Source organism: Gekko japonicus, unplaced genomic scaffold (assembly GCF_001447785.1).
Source record: "Gekko japonicus isolate JY-2015 unplaced genomic scaffold, Gekko_japonicus_V1.1 scaffold4788, whole genome shotgun sequence".
NCBI classification, from domain to species: domain Eukaryota; kingdom Metazoa; phylum Chordata; class Lepidosauria; order Squamata; family Gekkonidae; genus Gekko; species Gekko japonicus.
The window spans coordinates 1-23,027 of NW_015163230.1; the positions used below are offsets into that span (position 1 = coordinate 1).

Below are 23,027 nucleotides of genomic sequence, written 5' to 3' on the forward strand. Positions count from 1 at the left end.
ACTCTTGAAAGTTCATACCCCCCAAAATCTTGTTCGGTCTCTAAGGTGCTCCTGGACTTAAATCTCAATACCGCAGAGCTTTCACTGGCCAGATTTAACGCTCTCCCATCAGCCCTTCTTGGGGGGAGATAGACACGCACTCCGTAGGCGCAACATCTCTGCTCTTTGTCAGTCTGGATCGGTAGAGACAATTGAGCATGTACTTTTACATTGCCAGTATGACCAGAATATTGGGGAAATGTACATCACTCCAATTGTATTCAGTTGGATGTCATCATTTTTATACTTCTTTTCCCCCTTGCTGATTGTTGTAATGAAATTACTTCCAAGGTAGCAAGATTTTGGGCTTCGGCATGACTAATTAGACAGAAGATTGCCGCTTCGTTTTAACAGTTTTAATGGATTTTATTCTATCAATGTATGTTTACACTTCTAATTAGCATGCTCATATATGTGTAAATGTATGCTTACACTACTAATTAACATGTTCAGATATGTAATAAATATATACGTTTACATAATTGCTGATATAGATGCTGATCTTGGATTGATTGATTGACTGACTCAGATCTCACTCTTCCACTGCAGACCAAAATGGCTGCCCTTCTGAATAGACTGCAATGTCACTTTGGGATTTTGTGTTTCAGAAGTGGCAGTGTGTGGAAGATCCCAGCGGGAAGCTCAAGCTACACAAATGCAAAGGGATGGCCAGCCTCACAGCTCCGGGCAGCAGCAAAGGCCTGCCCAACCTGATGCCCAAGTACTACAGCCAGCTCAGTGAGGACTGCAACTGCGAGGAAAATGAATACAAGCTGAGCCCCATTGGGAGGCGGAAGAAGCTCTTCTCCAAGAAGAGTAAGTGATGCCTTTGCACACTACAGAGGAACTTGGCGTAATTAGGCTATGCTCTTCAAAGATCGATATTAACCTGACTCAACTTTAGTACAGCATTTTCAACTTTAGATGCCTTTAATTAAGGGCGAAGGAGTGCAGGACAGGTTCTAAAACATTCACTAGATTTATGGAGTTAGGGATTTTTTTTTTCCTTGTTTGCTGCAAGCAGAACTCAGGGCTAATTAGCAGCACTGTCCTAGATAGAACGCAGCCCAGCTGCATTGGGTTCCATGCCATAGTTTGTTCAGAACTGCAGGAGGCAATCTGGAAGAAGACAAGAAAACCACCCCAGCCTGTTTCCCATAAGCACCGATGCACAGGAAGTCTACCGTGCAGGCTGCATAGTGCCCTGTGAGGATCTTTTGAAAAAGGCATGGTCAGTCCTGCAATAGTGGCAGATGGTACATTAAATACGTACCTAGTGACGGCACCCACTGTTCTTGGGAAGAGGATGTGGCTCGTACCTTCTGAATGCAGAGGACTCCAGGTTAAATCCCTAGCATTCCATATAAAAGGATCTCAGGTGCAGGTACTGGGGAAGACTTTTCCCTGCTTAACAGCTGGGTGAGATGCTGCCAGGCAGAGTAGGCAGTAACCAAGCTAGAAGGATCCCAATGGTCTGGCTTGGTGTACAGGAGTTTCAAAGGTGGTTCAAAGTGCCCTGGGTTAGATTCTCAGGATGTTGCAGCACTCATTCATGCTTAACAAGGGTGTGGATACTTTCTGTTCCCAAAGCCGCTTGCTGCTTAATGTTTTCCGTATAGGTTCAGCCAAAGGTGCCAAAGTTTGATTTTTCACCAAGCCTGCCTAGGAAGCGGATTGACTTTCCTTGGCAGAGGTCAGGCGCTTTTCCACATAGCCCATTCCACAGGCTCTGCTTTTAAAACTGGAGTCAGGGTAATATCTATATTTGAAGTGCATAGTCTAATTATAGATTAAAAGAGCCAAACAGCAGCTTGGAATTATTATTCAGCTGTAAAGTTTCTTTTTGACTTGCTCAACAAATGCAGAGCCTTAATTATTTAGCAGATTAGGCTTTCTCGGTAATGACCTGGCACAAGCTTCAAACGGGGAGTTTAAATTGATTTTCTTCCTTTATATTTGCCATGCAAGCTGATTAGTAACTACTAAGCTAATTTTTAGGTGAATAAAATTATTGGTTCTCAGGTGAAATTGCACAAGGGGCTCTTGCCACTTAAAATTTGTGGCACAATAGATAATCTTCAAATATTGCTTGAGCTTGAGGTTTAATTAACTTGTTCTTGAAGCAGAGGTACATTGGAAACCTGAGCATGGTTAAGGTGAATTTGCTAGTAACTATGGAGCACTGGAAGTCACTAATTTGGCAGGTAAACCTGATATTTAAGGGAGGGGGGAAGCATAACACTGGTTTAGACACTTAACATTTATCAGGCACTCAGCAAAGAATTTATTAGCACCTTTTCTAATCCCCCTAACATCCTTGCTAAATGGGTAATTATCTCAGTTTTAAGGTGCCAAGGACCTGAGGGCCTTTCCAGGGAATCTGTGTATATAACTGTGTATATAATTCAGTAGTGTGAGAGCCGAATATCTTCTTTCATAGTTCATTTAATTCTGATTCTAAGATACTATATGTTCCTCGCACTCAGATCCTAATATTTTGTCGCAGGGGGAAAAACTGTTTTTGCCAGTTTGGTGCAGTGGTTAGTAGTGCGGACTCTAATCTGGGAGAACTGGGTTTGATTCCCCACTCCTCCACAAGCAGCCAGCTGGGTGACCTTGGACAAAGCTACAGTTCTCTCAGAGCTGTTCTCTCAAGAGCAGTTCTCTAAGAGCTCTCTCAGCCCCACCTACCTCTAGGGTGTCTGTTGTGGGGAAGGGAAGGAGATTGTAAGCCGCTCTGAGACTCCGAGTAAAGGGCAGGGTATAAATCCAATCTCTTCTTCTTCGTCTTCTCGCTGCTTGCAGTCTTGATCTTTGAGCTACCAGCACAGTTGAGAATTGATTTTGTATTTATGAAATCTTTTTTAAAAAATGAATATTCAGGTGTGGGGGGACTGTGCCTGTTTTCTGAGTATTCCATACCAGCACATAATGTTGGTGCATGAGTGCTGATGCCACCACATGTGTGCGCTTCCTGGGTGCTTTACTTCTTAGAAGACTTGCTTAGGATTGCTCTTTATATGATTTCTCCTTTTTATGGCTTGGTTCCACCTACGCCCCTGCCCCAGCACTACTCATGGAATCATAGGGTTGGAAGGGATCTCCAGGGTCATCTAGTCCAACTCCTGCACAATGCAGGAAGTTCACAAATACCTCCCCCCCACGCCCTCAGTGACTGCCACTCCATGCCCAGAAGATGACAAAAATCCTCCAGGATCTCCAGCCAAAATGGCCTGGAGAAAAATTGCTTCCTGAGCCCAAAGTGGCGATCAGCATATCCCTGGGTGTGTAAGAAAGGGCCACAAGAGCTAAGCACTAATGCAACCCTTCCTGCCCTTCCTCTCAAGACCTGCCTAAGTTTACAGAATCAGCATTGCTGTTAGATGACCATCTAGCCTCTGTTTGAAACCTCTAAAGAAGAAGTGGAAGGCTACTTGGAAATCCAAATATTTCACTCCGCCCCCCCCCAACCCCAACCATACTAAGAAATAAAAGGGGGATGGGTCTGGAACAACAATATTTGGAAACAGTGCCTTGGATCCTGTGAGGTTGTTCTCCTTATGCTTTTCTCTAGCTGCTGCAGCGTTTGCACTTGTGTCCTCTGCTGCTAGCACCTTCTGCATGTGTAAGGGCTCCTTGACAAGCATTGATCTGGTGCACACGGAAGTGCTAGTGGCAGAAGCAAGCACAGCAGCAGAGGAAAGCCTCCATAGCAGCCGGAGAGAAGCACCAAGGGGAACGATCTGTTAAGATCCAAGCCCATCTGCCCCAGAAGCAATCAAGAAACCTGATTCCAATAGCAAACATGTACATCCAATAAAAGGTTATTTGGGGAGGGAAGTCACTAAATCCTTACCAATCACCCAAAGATTCACTGAGAAAAGGTTAATCATTAAAGAATTTCTGCAGATCTGCACCGGGCCTGTGGTACCTGATTTGCTGAGCGATAGCACTGCATGCACAGAATATCTTTTAAAATTCTAATCCAGAGAATTTCTGGAGGAAATGGCAATGAGTTTCTAACAACACCTGAGCACTGTCATCCGGACAGGTTCTGATACCTACAGGCAGGGGTCATTTCGTAGAAAAAGAGGTGCAGGAGATCATTAGCATAATTCATTAGTATAACTCATTTGCATATACCACACCCCCTGACATCACCGGAAGTGTGTCAGAAGGCAACACCCACCGCTCAGGCTCCACTGGACTGTTTTGGATTGCCAGCTATTGGGGGGGGACGTGCAGATCTGTCCTTGCAGAGGAGGAAGAGCTTGAACCTGAATAAAACTTGGTCTTAAAGGTGCCACTGGACTGTTTTGGGCCGGGGGGGGGGCTATGCAACTTACCTGGCTGCTTCTTTCTCTGACTGAGGGCTGCTGGGAGCAGGGGATAGGGCTTGTTGCATGTGCCCACCCCCTGGGCTCTTTACTGCCGGAGCTCCGCTCCTGTGCGCTCCTGCAGGAAACGACCCATGCCTACAGGGGACTCCTAAGCAACTTTGAAGGGTTTAATTCTGCTTAGGATGCATTGCAAACCAGGCAATTACCAACTTTAGTGACACCTGCTTTTCTGTAGTCATTTGCGTGAGTGCTTGCACACTGTTCAGGTACGTGAAGGCAAATGATACTAATAATTAAGCTTGCTCAGGAAACTGAACGGAAGGGCAGCTTTGTGTTGTGGTGCTTTCCTTCCCTTGCAAATATTGCTGCTTCCCTGGCTCCTAAATAACTCTTCCTTATAGGAATAAAATGTGTACCATGGAAAACAACAAACCAGTGGATGCATACAAGGGAAGGGCGGTTCAAGTTTGACGGAACTTGCCAAGAATGGTCAAGTGCATTGGAACATGCCCAGTGTGAAGCTGACACAACTGTATAAGAGTCACAATGAGTTCCTTTTTTCATTCCTTTTCTTTATTTATAGTCCGCCTTTCTTGATGACCCTCAAGGCAGATTGCAAATAGAAAAGATTCAATCAGACAGCATAAGACACTGAGTAAACAATACAATAGAACTAAGATTACAGAGTCAGAAAAAAGGTTTGAAAAAGTCATAAGAACATAAGAGATGCCAATGTTGGATCAGGCCAGAGGCCCATCCAGTCCAACACTCTGTATCACACAGTGGCCAGAAATACCAGTGCCATCAGGAGGTCCACCACTGAGGCCAGGACATTAGAAGCCCTCCCACTGTTGACCCCCCCCCCAAGCACCAAGATGACAAAGCATCACTTGCCCCAGAGTCCCTATCTATACCTTGTGGCTAATAGCCACTAATGGACCTCTGCTCCATATGCTTATCTAATTCCCTTTTGAAGCTGTCTATGCTTGTAGCCGCCACCACTTCCTGTGACAGTGAATTCCAAGTGTTAATCACTCTTTGGGTGAAGAAGTACTTCCTCTTATCCGTTCTAACCCGACCGCTTAGCAATTTCATGGAGTGCCCACGAGTTCTTGTATTGTGAGAAAGGGAGAAAAGTACCTCTTTCTCTACCTGCTCTTTCCCATGCACGACAACCATAATGCAGAAAGTACACACAGAAAAGATAGATTGTGGCTTTAGTTAGTAAAATTTAGAGCTACTGAATATGAGCCAAGGAACTGAAATGGATTCCCAAGAGCTGCATCCCATCTTACGTAGAAGGCTTAGCACAGGATAGAGAGCCAGTTTGGTGTGGTAGTTAGGAGCACAGACTCTAATCGGGGAGAACCGGGTTTGACCTTGGGTCAGTCATATGTTCTTTCAGAGCTGTTCTCTCACAAGCAGTTCTTGAGAGAGCTCTCTCAGCTACACCTACCTCACAGGGTGTCTGTTGTGGAGAGGGGAAGGGAGAGGAGTCTGTAAGCCGCTCTGAGACTCCTTCGGGTAGTGAAGGGCGGGGTATAAATCAAATCTCCTCCTTCTGCCATATATTTCTGCCTGCACTCTGTGATCACCTGTGAAAGCCCTGGTATGGGAACCCATTATGTACAAGAATATCTAGTGGGGACCTGCACATGGCCTTTTCAAAGGCCACCATTTTGGAACTTCCTCCCCCAGGAATTATGTGTGCCTCCCTCGTTACAGGCCTTCTGGCAGTAATTCAAGACTTTCTTTTATTTCCAAAATCCTGTTAGAATTAGCTTCCTACACTGGCTTTAATGCTGGATCTTATTGCTTTAATGCTGAACTTCTGTTGAAATTTATGTTCGTACTTATAGAGCTCATCAATCTGTAACCCATCTTGGGCATTGCCTTGAATTGGAAAGGTAGTACATAAATAACCTAAATAAATAAAATGTAACAGTGCTTAGAATAGACATTTGTATGACACATCATATTAATAGTATTTCCCTGTGGCACGAACAGCACCGCAGAGATTCAGCAGTGCTTCTTATTGTCGGACGGCAGTAAAGCTTTCCCTCTGCCCAAGTAGCATCAGGAAGGACACGGGAGGCTCAGAAAAGTTCCTGCCCTTTGAATTGAGCAGTCCAGGAGGGAGAAACTCCGGAGGGCACTTTAACACATGCTGAATAATGCAGTTTCAATCCACTTCAGCGACTGTATGCAAGTGGATTGTGCCATTTCACACAGTAATATCCAGTTGCAAAGTGTAGTGAAAATGGCATTGCCAGTGCATTATTTACTGTGTGTGAAATCTCCTCCATGTTGTGCTGCTTCTCTCTTTCAACATTCTGGTCTGCAGAGCACAGAATCAGGATCTGGTAGGATTCTAAGAAGTGACCCATTATGGGTCTTACTTTATTGTTACATGAACTTTCATGGGCTGAAGTCTCAGATGCACGATGTCAAAACTTCGTGTGCAGTTATATATGCACAGAGCAGAAGTGGGAAATGTGCAGTGCAGTTAAAATCCGTAAAATGCAATCTGTGACATTTCTATGCAAGAGCACTGCCTACAGAAGAATTGTCTTTGTGTATGCTTAGTGTCACCAAGGCCTGAAATTTCATCTAAGGCTCTGGCTGATAATATTGAAAGATCTCTTAACAGGCTTGGCTCTGTGCAGAGGCAAACCATTGCATACACTTGCTTAGACAGAAGTTTAAATGCAATCTATAGACATATTGGTATCTATTCATTTAGGGTTAAAGCTTCCCACCCAAGACTCTTTAGGGTTCAGGCTTCTTAGATCCATACGGAGCCTCTGACAAGCTGAGATTACAGACATGGAGCCTGCAAGCCTCAGTTCAGAAGAATGACGGTTTATTGATTGATGATGTTGTGGCAGAATGAGAGGTGCAAAGTACAGTTCATCCTACTGGGCATTTGCTCTGTTTATTTATTTATTTCGATTTATATCCCGCCTTGCCTGACAAGCAGGCTCAAGGCGGCGTACAATGAGTTAAAATTACAATAAAACACAGATAAAATTCAACGATAATATATAAAGTGCAGATTAAGTACAACAGCAAAGTGCAGATGGCAATAGTTGTAAGATGGTCCAGTATGACTAGACCAGTATCCCCAGTAGAGTGCCAGTAGTGTTAGCCAAACGGCTTTATCTACAACAGCTGGCAAACTAAATTTAAATTCGGGTTCCTGCCTTTGTATACTGAAGTCCAATCCACCCCAAGGTTTTTACCAGTAAGAAAGACGAGACTGGTGTGTTCCAAAACAATCTGTCTTTTACTTGCGAATATATAAAATCACATTCAAACAAAATCAGATTCACACATACAATCAATCACGTTCCTCAGAAATACAGAATTACAATAGTCACTATGGAAATCACAGGTAGGGCAATGGGTGACAATACTTATCTGTCCTGAAGCTTGTCCCTCTCAATGAAGAATAGAGGGGTCAGAAAATATACTAGGGAGATTTAACACACAGCTAGAAACCAGCCAGCATGTATGGACCTCATGGCTGCAGACCAAGAGATCAAGTAGGAACAAAGGATTTTTGGATAGGAAGCTGGGCTTAAGAGGGGTTTCAAGCAGATAGAGGGCGTAGGTGGGGGTAGGCGGCTAGCAAAAGCTAAGCAGCTGGACCTCACCTTTATAGGTGAATCCTTTAGTGGGTGGCATCTATGCCAGTCTGTAAACCCACCTACCTGGAACTCCGTCCCAAAACTAACCTCATTGGTGCGTGTAGTAAAGGGGTTGCTACCTAAAGGGTTTGGCCAATATTGAAACTCTAGACTCTAACTCAAGAGATGGCATCTGGTGAGGTGTGAAAGCTTGGTGCTAGGGTGCCCATTGAAGTGCAGATGAATCTTGCCCGTTCCCAGGTAATCAGAGCCCATCTGACAGGAAATGGCCATTCAGATGTAGAGCAGACGTGTGTATACGTGTGCTTTCAACAGTTCATCAATGGAGGCTGCTTTCAAACAAGTTGTTGTTTGGCTGGCAACAATGGCGATGTGCTTCTTCTTCCCCCTCAGGCAGCAGCTGTGTATTTGAAACCTCATTAACATGTAAGGCTTAGAGCAGTCACTATCTATGTGTATCTCACAACAAGCGACTTGTACAGCGTTCTTTGAGCCTATGGGTGTATGTATGCACAGTCCATGTGGTATTGGCAGCAACTAAAGCAAAGATTAGCCTCAATTCTCAACAGTAGCGTGCGGGCCATAATAGATGATTTCAGTGGCTCATTCATCAGTAGCGGCTCCTAATCGAAAGCCTGGTGGAAGAGCTCCATTTTACAAGCCCTGCGGAACTGTAAAAGGTCCCGCAAGGCCCTGATGTCCTCTGGGAGCTCATTCCACCAGTGTGGAGCTGCCACTGAGAAGGCCCTAGATCTGGTGATGGCCAGTCTTGCATCTTTTGGACCGGGGAGAGTCGGGCGGTTTAGGGTCCCCGACCTCATTGCTCTCTGGGGGACATATGGGAAAAGGTGGTCCCTCAGGTAGGCAGGCCCCCAGCCATATAGAGCTTTAAAGGTCTATTAGAGTACTGCATTGCTATGTCTGAAAGAAAAAGAAGAGTTGGTTTTTATACTCCAGCCTTCACTATCTGAAGGAGTCTGGGTGGTTTACAATTACCTTCCCTTCCTTTCCCCACAACAGACACCCTGTGAGGTAGGTGAGGCTGACCGAGCTCTGAGAGAACTGTGACTGACCCAAGGTCACTCAGCTGGCTTCATGTGGAGAAGGAGGGAATCAAACCCAGTTATCCAGATTAAAATCCGCCACTCTTAACCACTACACCACGCTGGCTCTCAAGAGATATCACCTCATCAGTATCTCTGCTCAGGAAATGTTAGTGCTCCCCCTTCCCTTAGAGAAAATATTCATCACAGGAGGTTGAATCCAGTGATAGGTTTCCACTGATAGAAAGGAGGAGGATTCCCCTTTCATGCTGTTCCTGGGAGCAGCATTTTGGGGAACATTTTTGACCACAGCAGAATTGCGTAGGTGAGAAAGTTCCATTCCATTGATGGAAATCCCTTCCTCTGCAGAGATCACTGATGAATCCAACCCAGCAAACTAACTATCCAAGAGGCACATATTTACAAAGATCTGGGAGTACAGCTTGTGAATGACTGCTCTTGCGGCATATCCGTCATCATCCTCACAGCATTAACTGAAAAGTTTCCATCTCTGAAAAGCACTCATTGCTGTCTTCCTGTAGCACACAATTTTGCAGGTGCATGACCCATTTTAGTCCTGTTTTGCTGAGCCCTTCCAATTAGATCAAAGCCTTTTCAGTTGTCATCTTGTTATTTAAATAATACGGTATATCACAGTTTTTCACACACAATGACAACACACACACACAATCAATCATAGCTCTTCAGTGCTGCTGAAATATTCAGTGCTTCAAAAATATTCACTAGACATACTTTCAGGAGCTTCCATGCAGGTACTTTTCCGTGGGATTTCACATATGGAGATACTATTGGAAAGTTACAGAGATGATATGGCACGCACGCACATTTCTTTCAATTGTTTTAGAAAACATGTGATCAGCCTGTGGTAGTTCTTTGCTACAATGCATGGAATTGGCCCTGAGAAACTTTTGGGAAGAGAAAAGAGAATGTCTGCATAGAAGGAAATCAGATGGCCTTGATAAATGTTTAGTAATTGGAAATTAATTCACACTAGCACCTTACTACCAAAACTGCCTCAGCAACAGTTTCTAGGACTATATTTCAAGTAGTTCAGTCCTTTGATGGAAAAACCCGGCTAGAGCATCCTCACAAGAACACAGTGTTGTCTGTAGTCTACTATTCACAGCAAAGGATCATTCAGCTAAGACACTAGCTAGTGTGAATGGGGACTAGTTACTTTGAAAGTAATTAAAACACAAAGCAGAAATAGAACCAACTTTGTTACAGCAGACCATGGGAGGAAAGTCAAATGTAAAAGAGGAAAAGAGGAATGCACCCAAAGTAATCTGCTGAGAGGGCACTAGAGGTGGAGGAGCAAAATACAATTAGTGCTGCTTTCAATTTAGCAGCCCTTTTCAAATTAATGGTACCTAATAGCATGGCTGAGGCTGGGCATTTAAAAATATACCAAGAACGAAGGGGGGATTTAAAAAAACATGGACAGAAGGGAGATTATATTGGACTGGAGCCCATTAAGAAGAAGAAGAAGAGATTGGATTTATACCCCGCCCTTCACTTGGAGTCTCAGAGCTGCTTACAAACTCCTTTCCCTTCCCCTCCCCACAACAGACGCCCTGTGAGGTGGGTGGGGCTGAGAGAACTCTGACACAAACTGCTCTTTTTCAAGGACAGCTGTGCCAGAGCTTGTGACTGACCCAAGGTCACATCAGCAGGTGCAAGTGGAGGAGTGGGGAATCAAACCCAGTTCTCCCAGATTAGAGTCCGCACACTTAGCATCCTATGGGCTCTTTGTTGGAGCCATGGAACCAATCTACCATTGTTTATTTCGAGAAAATAGAGTGGTGGCAGCCAAGGAATCAGAGGTTGCCTTCTGGACCCAGTATGTATCTGGGTAGCAATGTGAGGTATAAAGCCAGGGCTTTCCTCCACTTTCACTTAGGGTTGCAGATTCTGGGTCAGGGGTGATGCCTGGGGAGGAGGATAGAGTTTGGGGGAAGGGCAGGAGCTTAGCAGCAGTGAGATGCTATAGAGTCTGTCCTCCAAAGCTGCCGTTTCCTCCAGGAGAACTGGTCAATGTAGTCTGGTGCTTGGCTGTAATCCCAGGAGAACTCCATGCCCTGTAAGTTTGTAACACTACTTTCATTTAGGGAACATGTGAAAGATCCGTGATGATCAGCACCTTCTGCTGACAGATCACTGGATCCAACCCAAGGTGGAGACCTCTAGGTACTTGGGCAACTCCTCAAATGTGTAGAAAGTTTGACTACAGAAATGAACCAAACAAAAAAGGAAACAGATTTTAGAATTGCCTGATGAGGACCAAATATGCTCCAGAAGGGATGGAGACGTTGAGAGCATAAAAGGGGAGAGTAGAGAGCAGTGTGCATAAATCTCTGAGAGGGGATTGGGGGGGGGTGTCCCTGCCCTACAGTTCCTTGCAGAATCCTGACTTCTCTTACTGACCCTAGCATATTTGTTAGCATTTTAATACTTGGGTATGTCTGGATTTTCAGGGTTGCAACGTAGTCCTTCCTGTTGCCGGGGCACCCTGAGGACTTCGTGCTGTTTTGGCTGATTTTGTTTCTGCTACAAGAGTATTGAAAGGAAAGGTGATAGTGGTTGAGTGCCCTGAGCCGTTTTAAAATGTGTTGAATGTTTCTCAGAATTATTTAAGTATGTGAAAGAATGAGTTTGGACATCTACGTATCCATGTGTGTAGATCTCTACAAAGAAGAGACATAAACAGTGCAAAGTTATTTCAACAAACCAGAATTAAAGGAAAATTTCTTCTTCTTTCCTAAGTGTTCCTTACTAGCAAAATTGACTGGAGCAGAAACTGCCTGATGACCTAGGCCAGTCCTTGGGTTGCATCTAGTGTGAAATTTTACTTCTGCTAGAGTTCTTGCACAAGCGGCAATATAAGAAAAAGATCGTAATTACTACTTCTGAAAAAGTGTGCATGAACACGAAAGCTTTGTTGGTCTTAATAAAGAATAAAACTTTGTTGGTCTTAAAAGTGCCACTGGACTCAAACTTTATTCTGCTAGCTCTAATTCAGACTTATTGTATACCCATTTCCTTTTCTGTTTGCACTAGATGTTGTGTGACTGATTTCTGAGCACTGTTACCTAGAGGAAGGAAAGCGCAAAATGTTGCACAAGATCTCGGAACTGCACTAAATCCGCTTATGTTTCCACTTGCAAATTGCTGGATCTAAGCCATTGACTTGTAAGGGAGAACCAGCTATTAGCATTAGGACAGGAATTATCAGCCTCTTCCCTTTCTCGTGGCATTTGTACATTTTTCCTGTTGCTCTTGAGGAATTGTATGTTCACAGCCTTACATCCCAGTCCTATGGTTGTTTAATTGGAAGTAGATTCCACAGAGGAGGAGGAGATGGAGATGATTGGATTTATAACAATACTAGGAGCAAGGCCCGTTGCAGAGACAAATGAAATGAGCTCTAGCTGGTCCACCGCTCCGGCATCCTGGCTCTCGCTGCCAGGGTCAGGCAGGAGGAGGCATTTGGTGTGGAGGTGGGTCTGCAGCATGGAGGCCTTGTGGTGTGTTTGGCGGGGGTGCTAGCGGCAGGGTGCAGCATGGAGTGATGTCAGAGGCGCTTCATGTGAGGCAGACGACTGACAACAGGGCTGCTGGCAGAGGAGTGGCCTCCTGGCACAGCAGCAGCTGCTGCCCCGCGCCCACTTTCTCCTCGGCTGCTTCTGAGGCCGATGGTGCCTCAGCGCAGTTGGCCCATGCCATGGAGCGGTTGTGAAAGCAGGCAGGCAGAAAGAGACGCCGGTCTCCAGCTCCTCAGGGCTGTGCGTGAGGAAGAAAGAGGAGGCCAAGCATGGCAGGGCTGGGCTGAAGCGGCGCTGGGGCATCAAGACGCCCGGGCAGCCATCGACGTGGGAGTACCCTGCAGGGACCCCCGTCTGCTCAGCTGCCACAGAGACAGCCGCCTCAGAGGTCCGAGGGTTGTCCCTGCTGGGTAACAGAGGCCAAAGCCAAGGGGGTGGCAGAGGGCCCCCCTGAGCACAGGAGGGAGCCCATTGGGTGGCATTTCTCTTCCCGCCCAGGTGTCCAAATGTTTTTGGCCTCTCACTCCTCTTCCCTACATTTCCCGGTCAGCCTGCTCACCCTCCGGCCGCCGGAGTGTCCATCCTGTGGGCTGGCTCAGAGTACACTGAGCCCGAGACACTGGCGGCTGCCTCTGTGGGTGGGATGGAGGTAAGGGAGCCAGCCAGTGCAGCCAGGGGATTCTTCAGAGTGGCAGGCGAGGGAGCCAGAGGCTGCAGGAGCGTGTGCAGGGGTCACACCAAAACTCTTTTATATATAAGGATATATATATTTGGGGAAATGCTAGGTAAAGTAGTGCCAGAGAAATTATTCCAGACCATCTGTTCATGAGGGAACCATCAGCACCTCATGATCTCAGGTATATATGGGTTTGGCAGTCGTAAATTAATAATCAGGTAGGAGTGATGAGTTATAGTTTTATTAGAAAATATTACCTCATTTAATTGCAATTTTGTAATTGTTCCAGGTGTTGCCATGTGTTTGCAGCACACAACAAAAAGCATAAAATATTACTTCAGATTTGCCCAAAAAAAATGTAAAAACTACTTTAACCTATGATAAAGTTAATCTGCGGAGAGTATATTTTTCTACAAGTTATGTCCTACCAGCTAATCTAGGTAGGCTGCACTTAGACATGATACTGGTTTATAAACCATGATTATTTGATGAAATCCGGGTTCTTTGTGATGTATGAATACAGGTGCTTCCAACAAACCAAGGTTTGGTAACGAATGGTGCCAAAACAGGATTTTGAATAAGGGTTTTCCAGTAGTTTGTAAACCAGAGTTGTAATAACTGTCGGCTGTTGTGGTCAAATTCACAAACCGCAGTTTGGCTTTAATCGTAAAGACCCTTTTCTGGTATTAAGCCCCACTGCATAACACAGGATTTACTTCTGAGTAGATCTGTTTAGGGTTCCTGGATTTATTACTTGCGTAGATTTATTAGCTTGTACCCAAACCATGGTTTAAACAACCCACATTAGGGTTGCCAGCCTCCAGGTGGGGCCTGGGGATCTCCTGCTTTTACCCCTGATCCCCAGCCGACAGAGATCAGCTCCCCTGGAGAAAATGGCTGCTTTGAAGGGTGGACTCCATGGCACTGTACTATGCTGAGGCCCCTCTCCTCCCCAAACCATGTCCTCTCCTGGCTCCACCCCCAAAGTCTCCAGGTATTTTCCATCCCAGATTTGGCAACCCTAACCCACATTGTATTGCAATGTCTGAATGCAGCCATAGGCTTTTATACAGCCAAAAAGTTGAAAATTCTGTTATTCAAAAAAACCAACAATCCACTTTTCCATGTTCTCTTGCATAAAAATCCATTCTTTGAAACATCCTTGGGGGCAGGGGGTGGCTGCTTTTTGTAAAAAAAAAATAATACGTTTTATTCAGAAACAAAAAGGTCCATAAGAACGGGAAGTCTTGTTTGAAAAGAAGAAATGGAAGAGATTAATGATTTGGGTGTAACTCTTTAAAACTTCCTCTTGGAATTGAAAAGGAAGGGAGTTCCCTCATTTCAGCCAAATGTTCCATGTTAACTTCATTTTTTTTTTCTTCCGCTGAGCTATGATTCACCTGGCAGAGCTTGAATCCCAGGTGGGAAATCCTCAGCGAAATCATCAGTGTGCCACTGAAGTCTGAAATGCAAATTTAGTGTGGGGAAAAAATTAGGAAAGTGATCAAAGAAATTAAAAACAAATATCAGAATATCATAACATCAGCATTTAAGTAATAAGCTTATGCTTATATGGCAGGGTTTTCCCCCAATGCTTTAAGCACTTTTTAGATGTTGTCTTATTGATTTTTACAATACCTCTAGAAGGTAGGTCAGTATTACTATTCCACTGGCAGGTAGGGAGTTGACCTTGAGAGATACAAGCTTTTTGAAACACTAAATATAACTTACCTACATCCTGACTTGATTACGGTGTTTGTTACCCCATTAAGGTTAGTAGCAGCCAGTGCAATGTAGTAGACTGAGATAAAAGGAGACCATCAATAATCACTCTAAGCTGTCGAGTCTTGTGAGCAAAAATTCTGCTTTGTGAGCTACTGGCATTAAAGTTGTGAGCAAGCAATTTGGCTACTGCATCTTACCTACATCCTGACTTTATTACGGTGCTTGTTACCCATTAAGGTTGGTAGCAGCCAGTGTTATGTAGTAGACTGAGATAAAAGGAGACCGTCAATAATCACTCTAAGCTGTAGAGTCTTGTGAGCAAAAATTCTGCTTTGTGAGCTACTGGCATTAAAGTCGTGAGCGAGCAATTTGGCTACTGCATAAATTAGTTTACTCTGGAGCCCTCCTTCCTGAGCTAAGACAAAAATATGTGAACCAGGGGCTAAAAAACTGTGAACTAGCTCACACTAACTCAGCTTAGAGGGAAAACTGGAGACCGCTAATAACAAATTTGTAAGCATACAAATTGACCTTGAGTTTCATGTACAGTGACTATGCGGACCTGTTTGCACAGAAGTGAAAAATGTATGTGGACTTTTAAAAGCGAAGTGTATTGAATTGTAGATGTGAAGGGGGATCCAAGTTTTGAGGAAGGAGATTAAAAGTTGCTTGCTGGACAGGAGGGAGTTGAAATTACCAAAGAGACCAGATGGAAGTTGGAAGGGCAAGTGTGCTTTACTGGGCTATCCCTCAGCACTGTTGCCATGGGAAAGGGAAAGTCCCTCACATTGAAAGACCTTTCAGTCAGAAGGGGTCAAAGGCCCTTGGCATCTTCTTAAAAGGTTGTTACCATAACACCAATTCAGGAAGCTGGCGCTTCCACAAAGCATTCTAAGCTTCTGCTGCCACCTACAGACTCTATAGGTTAAGCATTAGAAACAAATGTGGTTATATTGCACTGGATGGGGGGGGGGGATAAACATGAAGCCCAGAATTTATAGTTTTAAAAAAATAATGAACCCACTTGGTTGAACTGAGGCTGAAAGTGGCTTGCTCAAGTCCACAAAATGATTGTATATGTGAGACATAACTTTATCAATATGAAGTCCAGCATTCTAACAGACTGCACCATCATTGTTGTTGTTATTTTAATGTGTCAGAAGCTATAGCTGATCCTATTGACTGTATGGTTTCCCAAATGTGTATTATCCCAGATCAGTAGAAATAACACCTGAGCCAGGGATGAGAGAAGGGGGGAGAAGGCAGTCTGCCAAATTTCAATTCGATTCGCCACTAGGTTCACTTCTAATAAAAATATGGTTGTTTTCAAATATTGTAAGAGTCAGGACAGAGTCAGCGTTGCCATAAGTTGGCTCTAACTTGACGGAACTTTCCACCACCACACATGAAGAAGAAGAAGAGGGGTAGGAGGAGATTGAATTTATACGCCACCCTTCACTCAGAGTCTCAGAGCAGCTTACAAACTCCTTTCCCTCCCCCTCCCCACAACAGGCTGAGAGAGCTCTGAGAGAACTGCTCTTTCAAGGACAGCTCTGACAGAACTATGACTTGCCCAAGGTCATCCAGCAGCTGCAAATGGAGGAGTGGGGACTCAAACCCGGTTCTCCCAGATTAGAGTCCGCACACTTAACCACTACACCAATCTACATCAAACTCTAGGACATTTGAAGCCAGTTTACTGTGGATTATGACTGTATTGTAAAGCCTGAGTACATTAATTAGGCATTGACTTGTGCAGAAAAGTGTACTTGTTGCCTCTCAAGACACATGGCTGTCTGAAGATCAGAAGCTGCCTACTCTTCACAGAGACTACGGAGTTTGGCCATTCCTGAGCTCACCTGTTTCTTACCCGAGGCAGTGTTCTTTTTACACATCTGCAGCTTTAACACAAATAAAAGGCAAGCTGTTGTGTTTTTTCCTCCCCCTTTCCCCAGAGTACAAGGCAAGCTACATTCGGAGTCGCGCAATTCGCTCTGTGTCTGTTGAACTGGATGGAGAGGTCTATAATTTGGATTTGGAAGATGGCTACCAGCCCGTTTTGCCCAGTAATATCACAAACACGCTCAAAGAAGTCAAGGGTGCTGAAGGAGATGATGAAGATGACGACAAGGATGCAGGAGAATACAGCGGTACTGGTGGGATTTTAGAGAATACAGCCCCTAACTTAATCAAAGTGACTCACAGGTAAGGATAATTAAGCTTATTTAGATGGATTAGGATTGTCTTTTGTTGTTGTTGTTGTTTGTATTATTTTTGTTGCCCTGACCTGGATGGCATACTGTCAGATCTCGAAAGTTAATTAGGGTTGGCCCTGGTTAGTACATGGACAGGAGACCACCAAGGAAGTCTAGGGTTGCTACTCAGAGGCAGGCAATGGCAAACCACCTCTGTTTGTCTCTTACCTTGAAAACCCTGTAGGGTTGCCATAAGTCAACTGCGACTTTACAGCACTTTCCACCAATGCTCCCTCTAAGCTGTGGAGTCTTGTGAGCAAAAATTCTACTGTGTGAGCTACTGGCATTAAAGCTGTGAGCGAGCGATTTGGCTACTGCATAAATTAGTTTGCTCTGGAGCCATCCTTCCTGGGTGAATTCAGAAATGTTTAAGCTGGGGGCTAACAAACTGTGAGCTAGCTCACACTAACTCAGCTTAGAGGGAACACTGCTTTCCACCACCATTATTTGTATAGCATTATCAGCACGTATAGTACCTTACAGAGTGATATACTCCAAATCAGTTCTGCCCTAAAGAGCTTAGGATCTAAATTTGGGTAATATGAAGGGAGGGGGGAAAAAATCAGAACTACAGACCACTGCTTCCTTCATCTAGGGGATTTGAACCCATAACCCCAGTGGGTCCAAAATTAGAATGAACACAAACATTAAGCAAGTGAGCCCATGTTCCTGTCCAACTTGTGTGGGTGACAAACACCTGGGGAGTTTGCTGCCTTATAACCTTTAGGTATCACAAAAGTATATGAGTGTTGCACAGGCTACATGGAGATGCAGTTTGCTTCCTGGACACCTTCATGACAGTGCAATAAAGTCACTATAACTTCCAGGGACATTTCACCTCATTCTTCCTAAACTCTTTGGTTAACACACCAACTATGTAAAGTTGGACTGAAATCATCAAAATGCAAGGAAAGTACTGTGCATAGAGCCAGTACTGTGCAAAGATGAATCAGCAACCTCTGCTTCCTTTTGTAGGTGGATGCAGAAAGCGGTAACAAAATACAAAGCAGGGTCTCCCATGAAAACTGAGATGTTGAAACAAAAGCTGCTGAGTGTGATTGGGACATTTCTGCTTTTCAGTGCAATGTCTCGATTCTAGTTATTTTCAAAACAGAGGGGAAAATGCAGGAGACTAAGATCTCTCTACTGTGCCAATTAATATATTCCACCACAACTCTTAAGCCCAGTTTTGTGTCCATAGTGTGGTCACTTCCAAGGCAGAGGACCCTGTCATCCAACTTTAATTACACTACTACTTGAAGAATCCTCATAAATGTCCTACTTTCTTCTAAAATGAGTTATTGGAATCATTTGGCTGTGCTTTCTGTGCTGGCTAGCTCAAAGTCCATTTTCTCTCTTTTCTGTTTTTTTCCTGCACAGGTGCTACATTCTAGAGAATGACACGGTTCAGTGCGACACAGATCTGTACAAGTCACTGCAAGCCTGGAAGGACCATAAACTTCATATAGACCACGAGGTTAGTGATTCTAACAGCTGCCTGCCAACTGGTGATGGTGATCACTGCTTTAATTTCATTCCTAAATGACGAAGCAGCAAGATTCTTTCTGAACTGATTGTTTGAGGCTTTGAACTACATCCCCCCCAGATGCTAGTGACCTCATTTTGTAGGCTGAAGGTCACAGCCACAGAGAGGCTTCCACTTTTAAACTGTGGGCTACCTCTTTTTATTCTAAAAAGTGGCCATTTAATTTATTTATATCCTGCTTTTGTCTCCAATGAGGACCTCAAATAAGCTTACAACAAATAATAATAAATAATAATCTTTCAATTTATTGATTGCTCAATCCTTGCAGAGCTGCCGGCTCTGAGCGATTTACAGTTACTCATGAATTCACACGGGACTAACAATGATAGGGGTAAGGGAGGACGACATATATCTTTTTAATTCACACACATTTTCGCAGTCGATGGGGAGTTTGGTCAGCTGTAAGCTTCAGACGTGTTCCGGCAGCATTCTCACTTGGCATTGCTTGATGTCGTCAGCATTTTTCTCAGTCACAGCGCAGCACTGCCACCGTCTGGCCGGAATGGCCCATTACAGGCCACTTTGATGCTGCGTAGATCTCTCTCGGCTTTTGATCTTACGCGCGGACCTTCCGCTCGTCGGCTAACACCACTTTCCCTTCCTTCATCTTATCCTTCCAATAGCCTTGTGAGGTTGCCTAGGCTGAGAGAGAGTGGCTGTTCCAAGGCAAGCTTCCATGGCAGAGCAGGTGTTACTAACTTGGGTCTCCCAGATCCTACTCTGACACTCGATCCGCTACAACAAGCTGGTTGTCTTGCTAGTTAAAAGGATGGAGCAATAAATAGCCAGCCATCAGCTTTTTAAATTAACCTCTGTGAAAGGTAATCAGCAACACGTCACTAATTGTTTTGAAAGAGATAATACTTTAAGAAATACTACCCACTCCCAGTTTCCATGCTTGGGGGGGAAAATGGGTTGGGTCCAATGATCCATCAGCAGAAGTCGCTGACCTTTCCCACTTGCCCCTGGGAAGTTGGCTCCCAAGGTCACATGGGACCTGTGTGGATTAACAGCCTCATAGTTTGATGGGCTGCGACAAGGAAGGAGCTAAATTGTCTCTCTCCTCTGTAATTGTGCAATTTATCACTGCAGATCAACAACCCACATAGCTATTAATTCACATAGGTCCCATGACTCCACGAATCAACTTTCCTGGGGCAGAAAGGACTGCTGGGGGAGAGGGAAATGTTGGAAAGGTCTATGGATTTTGTGTGAACAGATCTCTCTGTTCACACCCCCATATTTTTCCATATCAATCTAGGCCATTGTTGACTGCATAACTTACTGCAGCTCTCTAAGGGTCTGAGCTTTCCCAGGTGATGCAATTAAATTTTATATGCCAGAGTTCAAACTTGGACTTATCACCCACAAAGCACAGCTCCACCACTCAGGCAGCTTCCCTCTACATAAAGACAAACAAAAATGAAGCTCTTGTTATAACTCCAGACATGGGTATTGCTTGGTAAGAGTGCATCCATGACTTTTGTTTAAGGGAATATGACGTGACAGTCTTCCCTCTGTCTGAAAAGAGAAGCCACAAACGACCATTTCAGCAACAACAACATAAGTTAAAGACAACTGTTCCAAAATTCTCAACAAGTTAAGAGCAAGTATCCTGTCGTTTCCTCTTGCAATTCATTGATGACTATATACTCAGTCAGAGGTCATTTCGGGGGGGATCGTGGGGGAACGCAGTTTCCCCGGGTGAGGTGCGGGGGGCGGGGCACACAACGAAGCCCTGCCCCCTGCTTCCAGCAGCCCTGCTTCCGGCCCTCATTCAGCCAGGAGGAGGAAGGAGAAGAGGGAGGGTAAGTTGCTTCCTCCCCGCCTCTCCCCACCCCTGCCTGCCTGGGGCCAGGGAGGGCCTTGGCGGGGCTTCCTCGCACTCACGCCGGCCTTGCAGGTCCACCACTGGGCCTTATGATGTCAGGGGGTGTGGCATATGATAATGAGTTATGCTAATGAGTTTCCCTAGCTCTTTTTCTACGAAACGACCCCTGTACTCAGTAGAACGCAAATCTGCCTAACCAGTGATGGGCCTATAGCTGTTCTGTCCTCAGTACCATGATGGAATTAAGGAGGCCCCATCCCAATAGGACAGCCAGCCAAGGAAGTTAGGCTTCTGCCTAGAAATTACTCTTACTTCTTCCGCACTTCCAAACATCCATCCCTTAACAGGGTTAGGAAGCAAGGAGGTTGACTTCAGCCTTGCTTTCTGCCTAAAGTGGTTCTCTTATGTTTGGTGCAACACTGTAGACCTCCTGCTCTTTCCTGAATAGAAGGAAATGCAACAGGAAGCTGCACGGTGGGTATGTAGAAAAATTTAAAGGCTGTGAAAGTGCCATATGGAAAAGTGAACGAAATACAGCCCAGTCACTGGAAGCATTCTCTCTGTGTTCTGACTTCCTTTTAGATCGAAACACTGCAAAATAAGATAAAGAATCTGAGGGAAGTAAGAGGTCATCTGAAGAAGAAGAGACCAGAAGAGTGTGATTGCAACAAGATAAGGTATTCCCTTCCACACACATTGGGAAAGCAAGACTTCATATGCTGTTTACAGTTGTTCAGAGTCTCGTAGGCCAGAATTCAGTCATTGCATCCTCCATGTTCTTTTATCACAGCTGTGGCCCATTGCACTGGTCATGTGAACTCGTTAAAATCTGGGGACAAATCCTTATACAGCAGATGAAAAGCTAAGCCTGTGCTTGGACTATACTATTTCAGTCAGCAGGTGGGTGATCAGAAGATTTGCAGTGCCGTCCAATGCAGAGTTATTCAGAGTTATGCAGGGGATACAGTTAGACATGAAGGCGAATGCCGGTTGGACCCAGGGACAACAAGGCCCTTTTAGTGCCCAACTGGAGGTTTTTAAACACTTCAAAGGCCCAATCCTGATCGCGCCTTCAGCATTGCATGTCAGGGTCAGGCATTCGTGTTCCCTCCCCCCCCCCACGCACATTTTTTCAAGTGCTGAAACAGCCATAAAGGGGGGGGCAGTTTGGCACTTGGGAAAGCATGAATGACAGGAAATTGTTGATCATGACCTACCCCTCAAAGCTTTGTAAAATCTCCCGTTAGGTACTAAAATGGCGGTGGTGGCCCAAGTTCCAACCTGGGAATGCTGTTCATGTCTGTTTGCAGCCTAAGCCTATTGATTTTAGTGGATTTAGAGTGGAGTAATTTAGCATAGGATTGCATTGCATGTATTCCTTCATACAAAAAAAAGACTCAATACATAAATCTTATCACGTAACTGGACATAAGTGATTGTGCCGAAACCTTTCTGTTTGGCACCCAGCATTTTTGTGAGTAGCAGGGATCCTTCTGAAAGGACACAACTGTTTTATCACCTCATGTATTCGGTATTAAAACTAGTTGCAGCGTGAACTGTCCTTGCTATAACACTTGGTGAAGCTTTCCTCTTGTTGTGTGGACACAAAGGCCAGAAATTCCAGAGAAGGGCGATTTCTTAGGCAGAACATTATACAAAATCTCTGGGCCACGCAACAGCCAGCGAATACGATGCCACTTTCCTGCCAACAAGGTTGAGGCAAAGAAGGAAAGACAGGAATCTTACCCAAGGCTGGGAGGAGGAGCAAGAACATGTTCGGTCAGGATGGAGCCCGAGCTGTTCAGCGGTGAGACGCCCAGTGTCTGTCTGGAGGAAAGGGCATTGAGGCTGGCAGCTCCTGAGCCAATGTCAGCAGCAGGCCCCAGAAGTCAGGGGGAAGATGCCCTGGTGGCACCACAGGAGGAGCCCGGTGGCAAGGGAACACCTGATCACCCTTGCAGGGGAGCTCTGAGGTGGCGCCAGTGAAGAAGCCCACTCCCGTGGGCAGGGAGCACAGGTGGGGGCTGGGGTGAGGTGGGGAGGGTCGGGACTGGAGCCTAAGTGGAGTAGGTGGGGGAGGCAATAAGAAGGGGAAGGAGGGGAGGAGGAAATAGAAGGCCTAACAGGCAGACACCCACCTGGATTGGGCAGGGCAGACACAGGATGCGATGGGGGAGGGGATGAAGGGGGAGAGACAACCAGTCCTATAAATAGAGAGTGGTCAAACAGGCCTAGGAGGAGAGCAGAGGTACTGCCGCTCCTCTGGCGTGAGGAAAGGCTAACCTCAAGGCAGGAAGAAGATGCATTAGTCTTTTTTACTCCCCATTCTAGGTCCTGTTGAGGAAGTTAGGGCTGAGGC

The 23,027-nt window shown here is 45.1% G+C and overlaps 1 protein-coding gene across 1 annotated transcript in view; it reads left to right on the forward strand.

Moving 5' to 3' along the window:
• Positions 1-647: 647 nt before the first annotated feature.
• LOC107106973 (extracellular sulfatase Sulf-2-like) overlaps positions 648-23,027 on the forward strand; it is a gene marked incomplete at its 5' end in the record, with an annotated part of 34,003 nt that continues 11,623 nt past the window's right edge. The window contains 4 exons of the mRNA XM_015407188.1: positions 648-855; positions 16,992-17,241; positions 18,672-18,768; positions 21,251-21,345. Coding sequence (XP_015262674.1) covers positions 648-855; positions 16,992-17,241; positions 18,672-18,768; positions 21,251-21,345 — 650 coding nt within the window. The remainder of the gene's footprint in view (positions 856-16,991; positions 17,242-18,671; positions 18,769-21,250; positions 21,346-23,027) is intronic.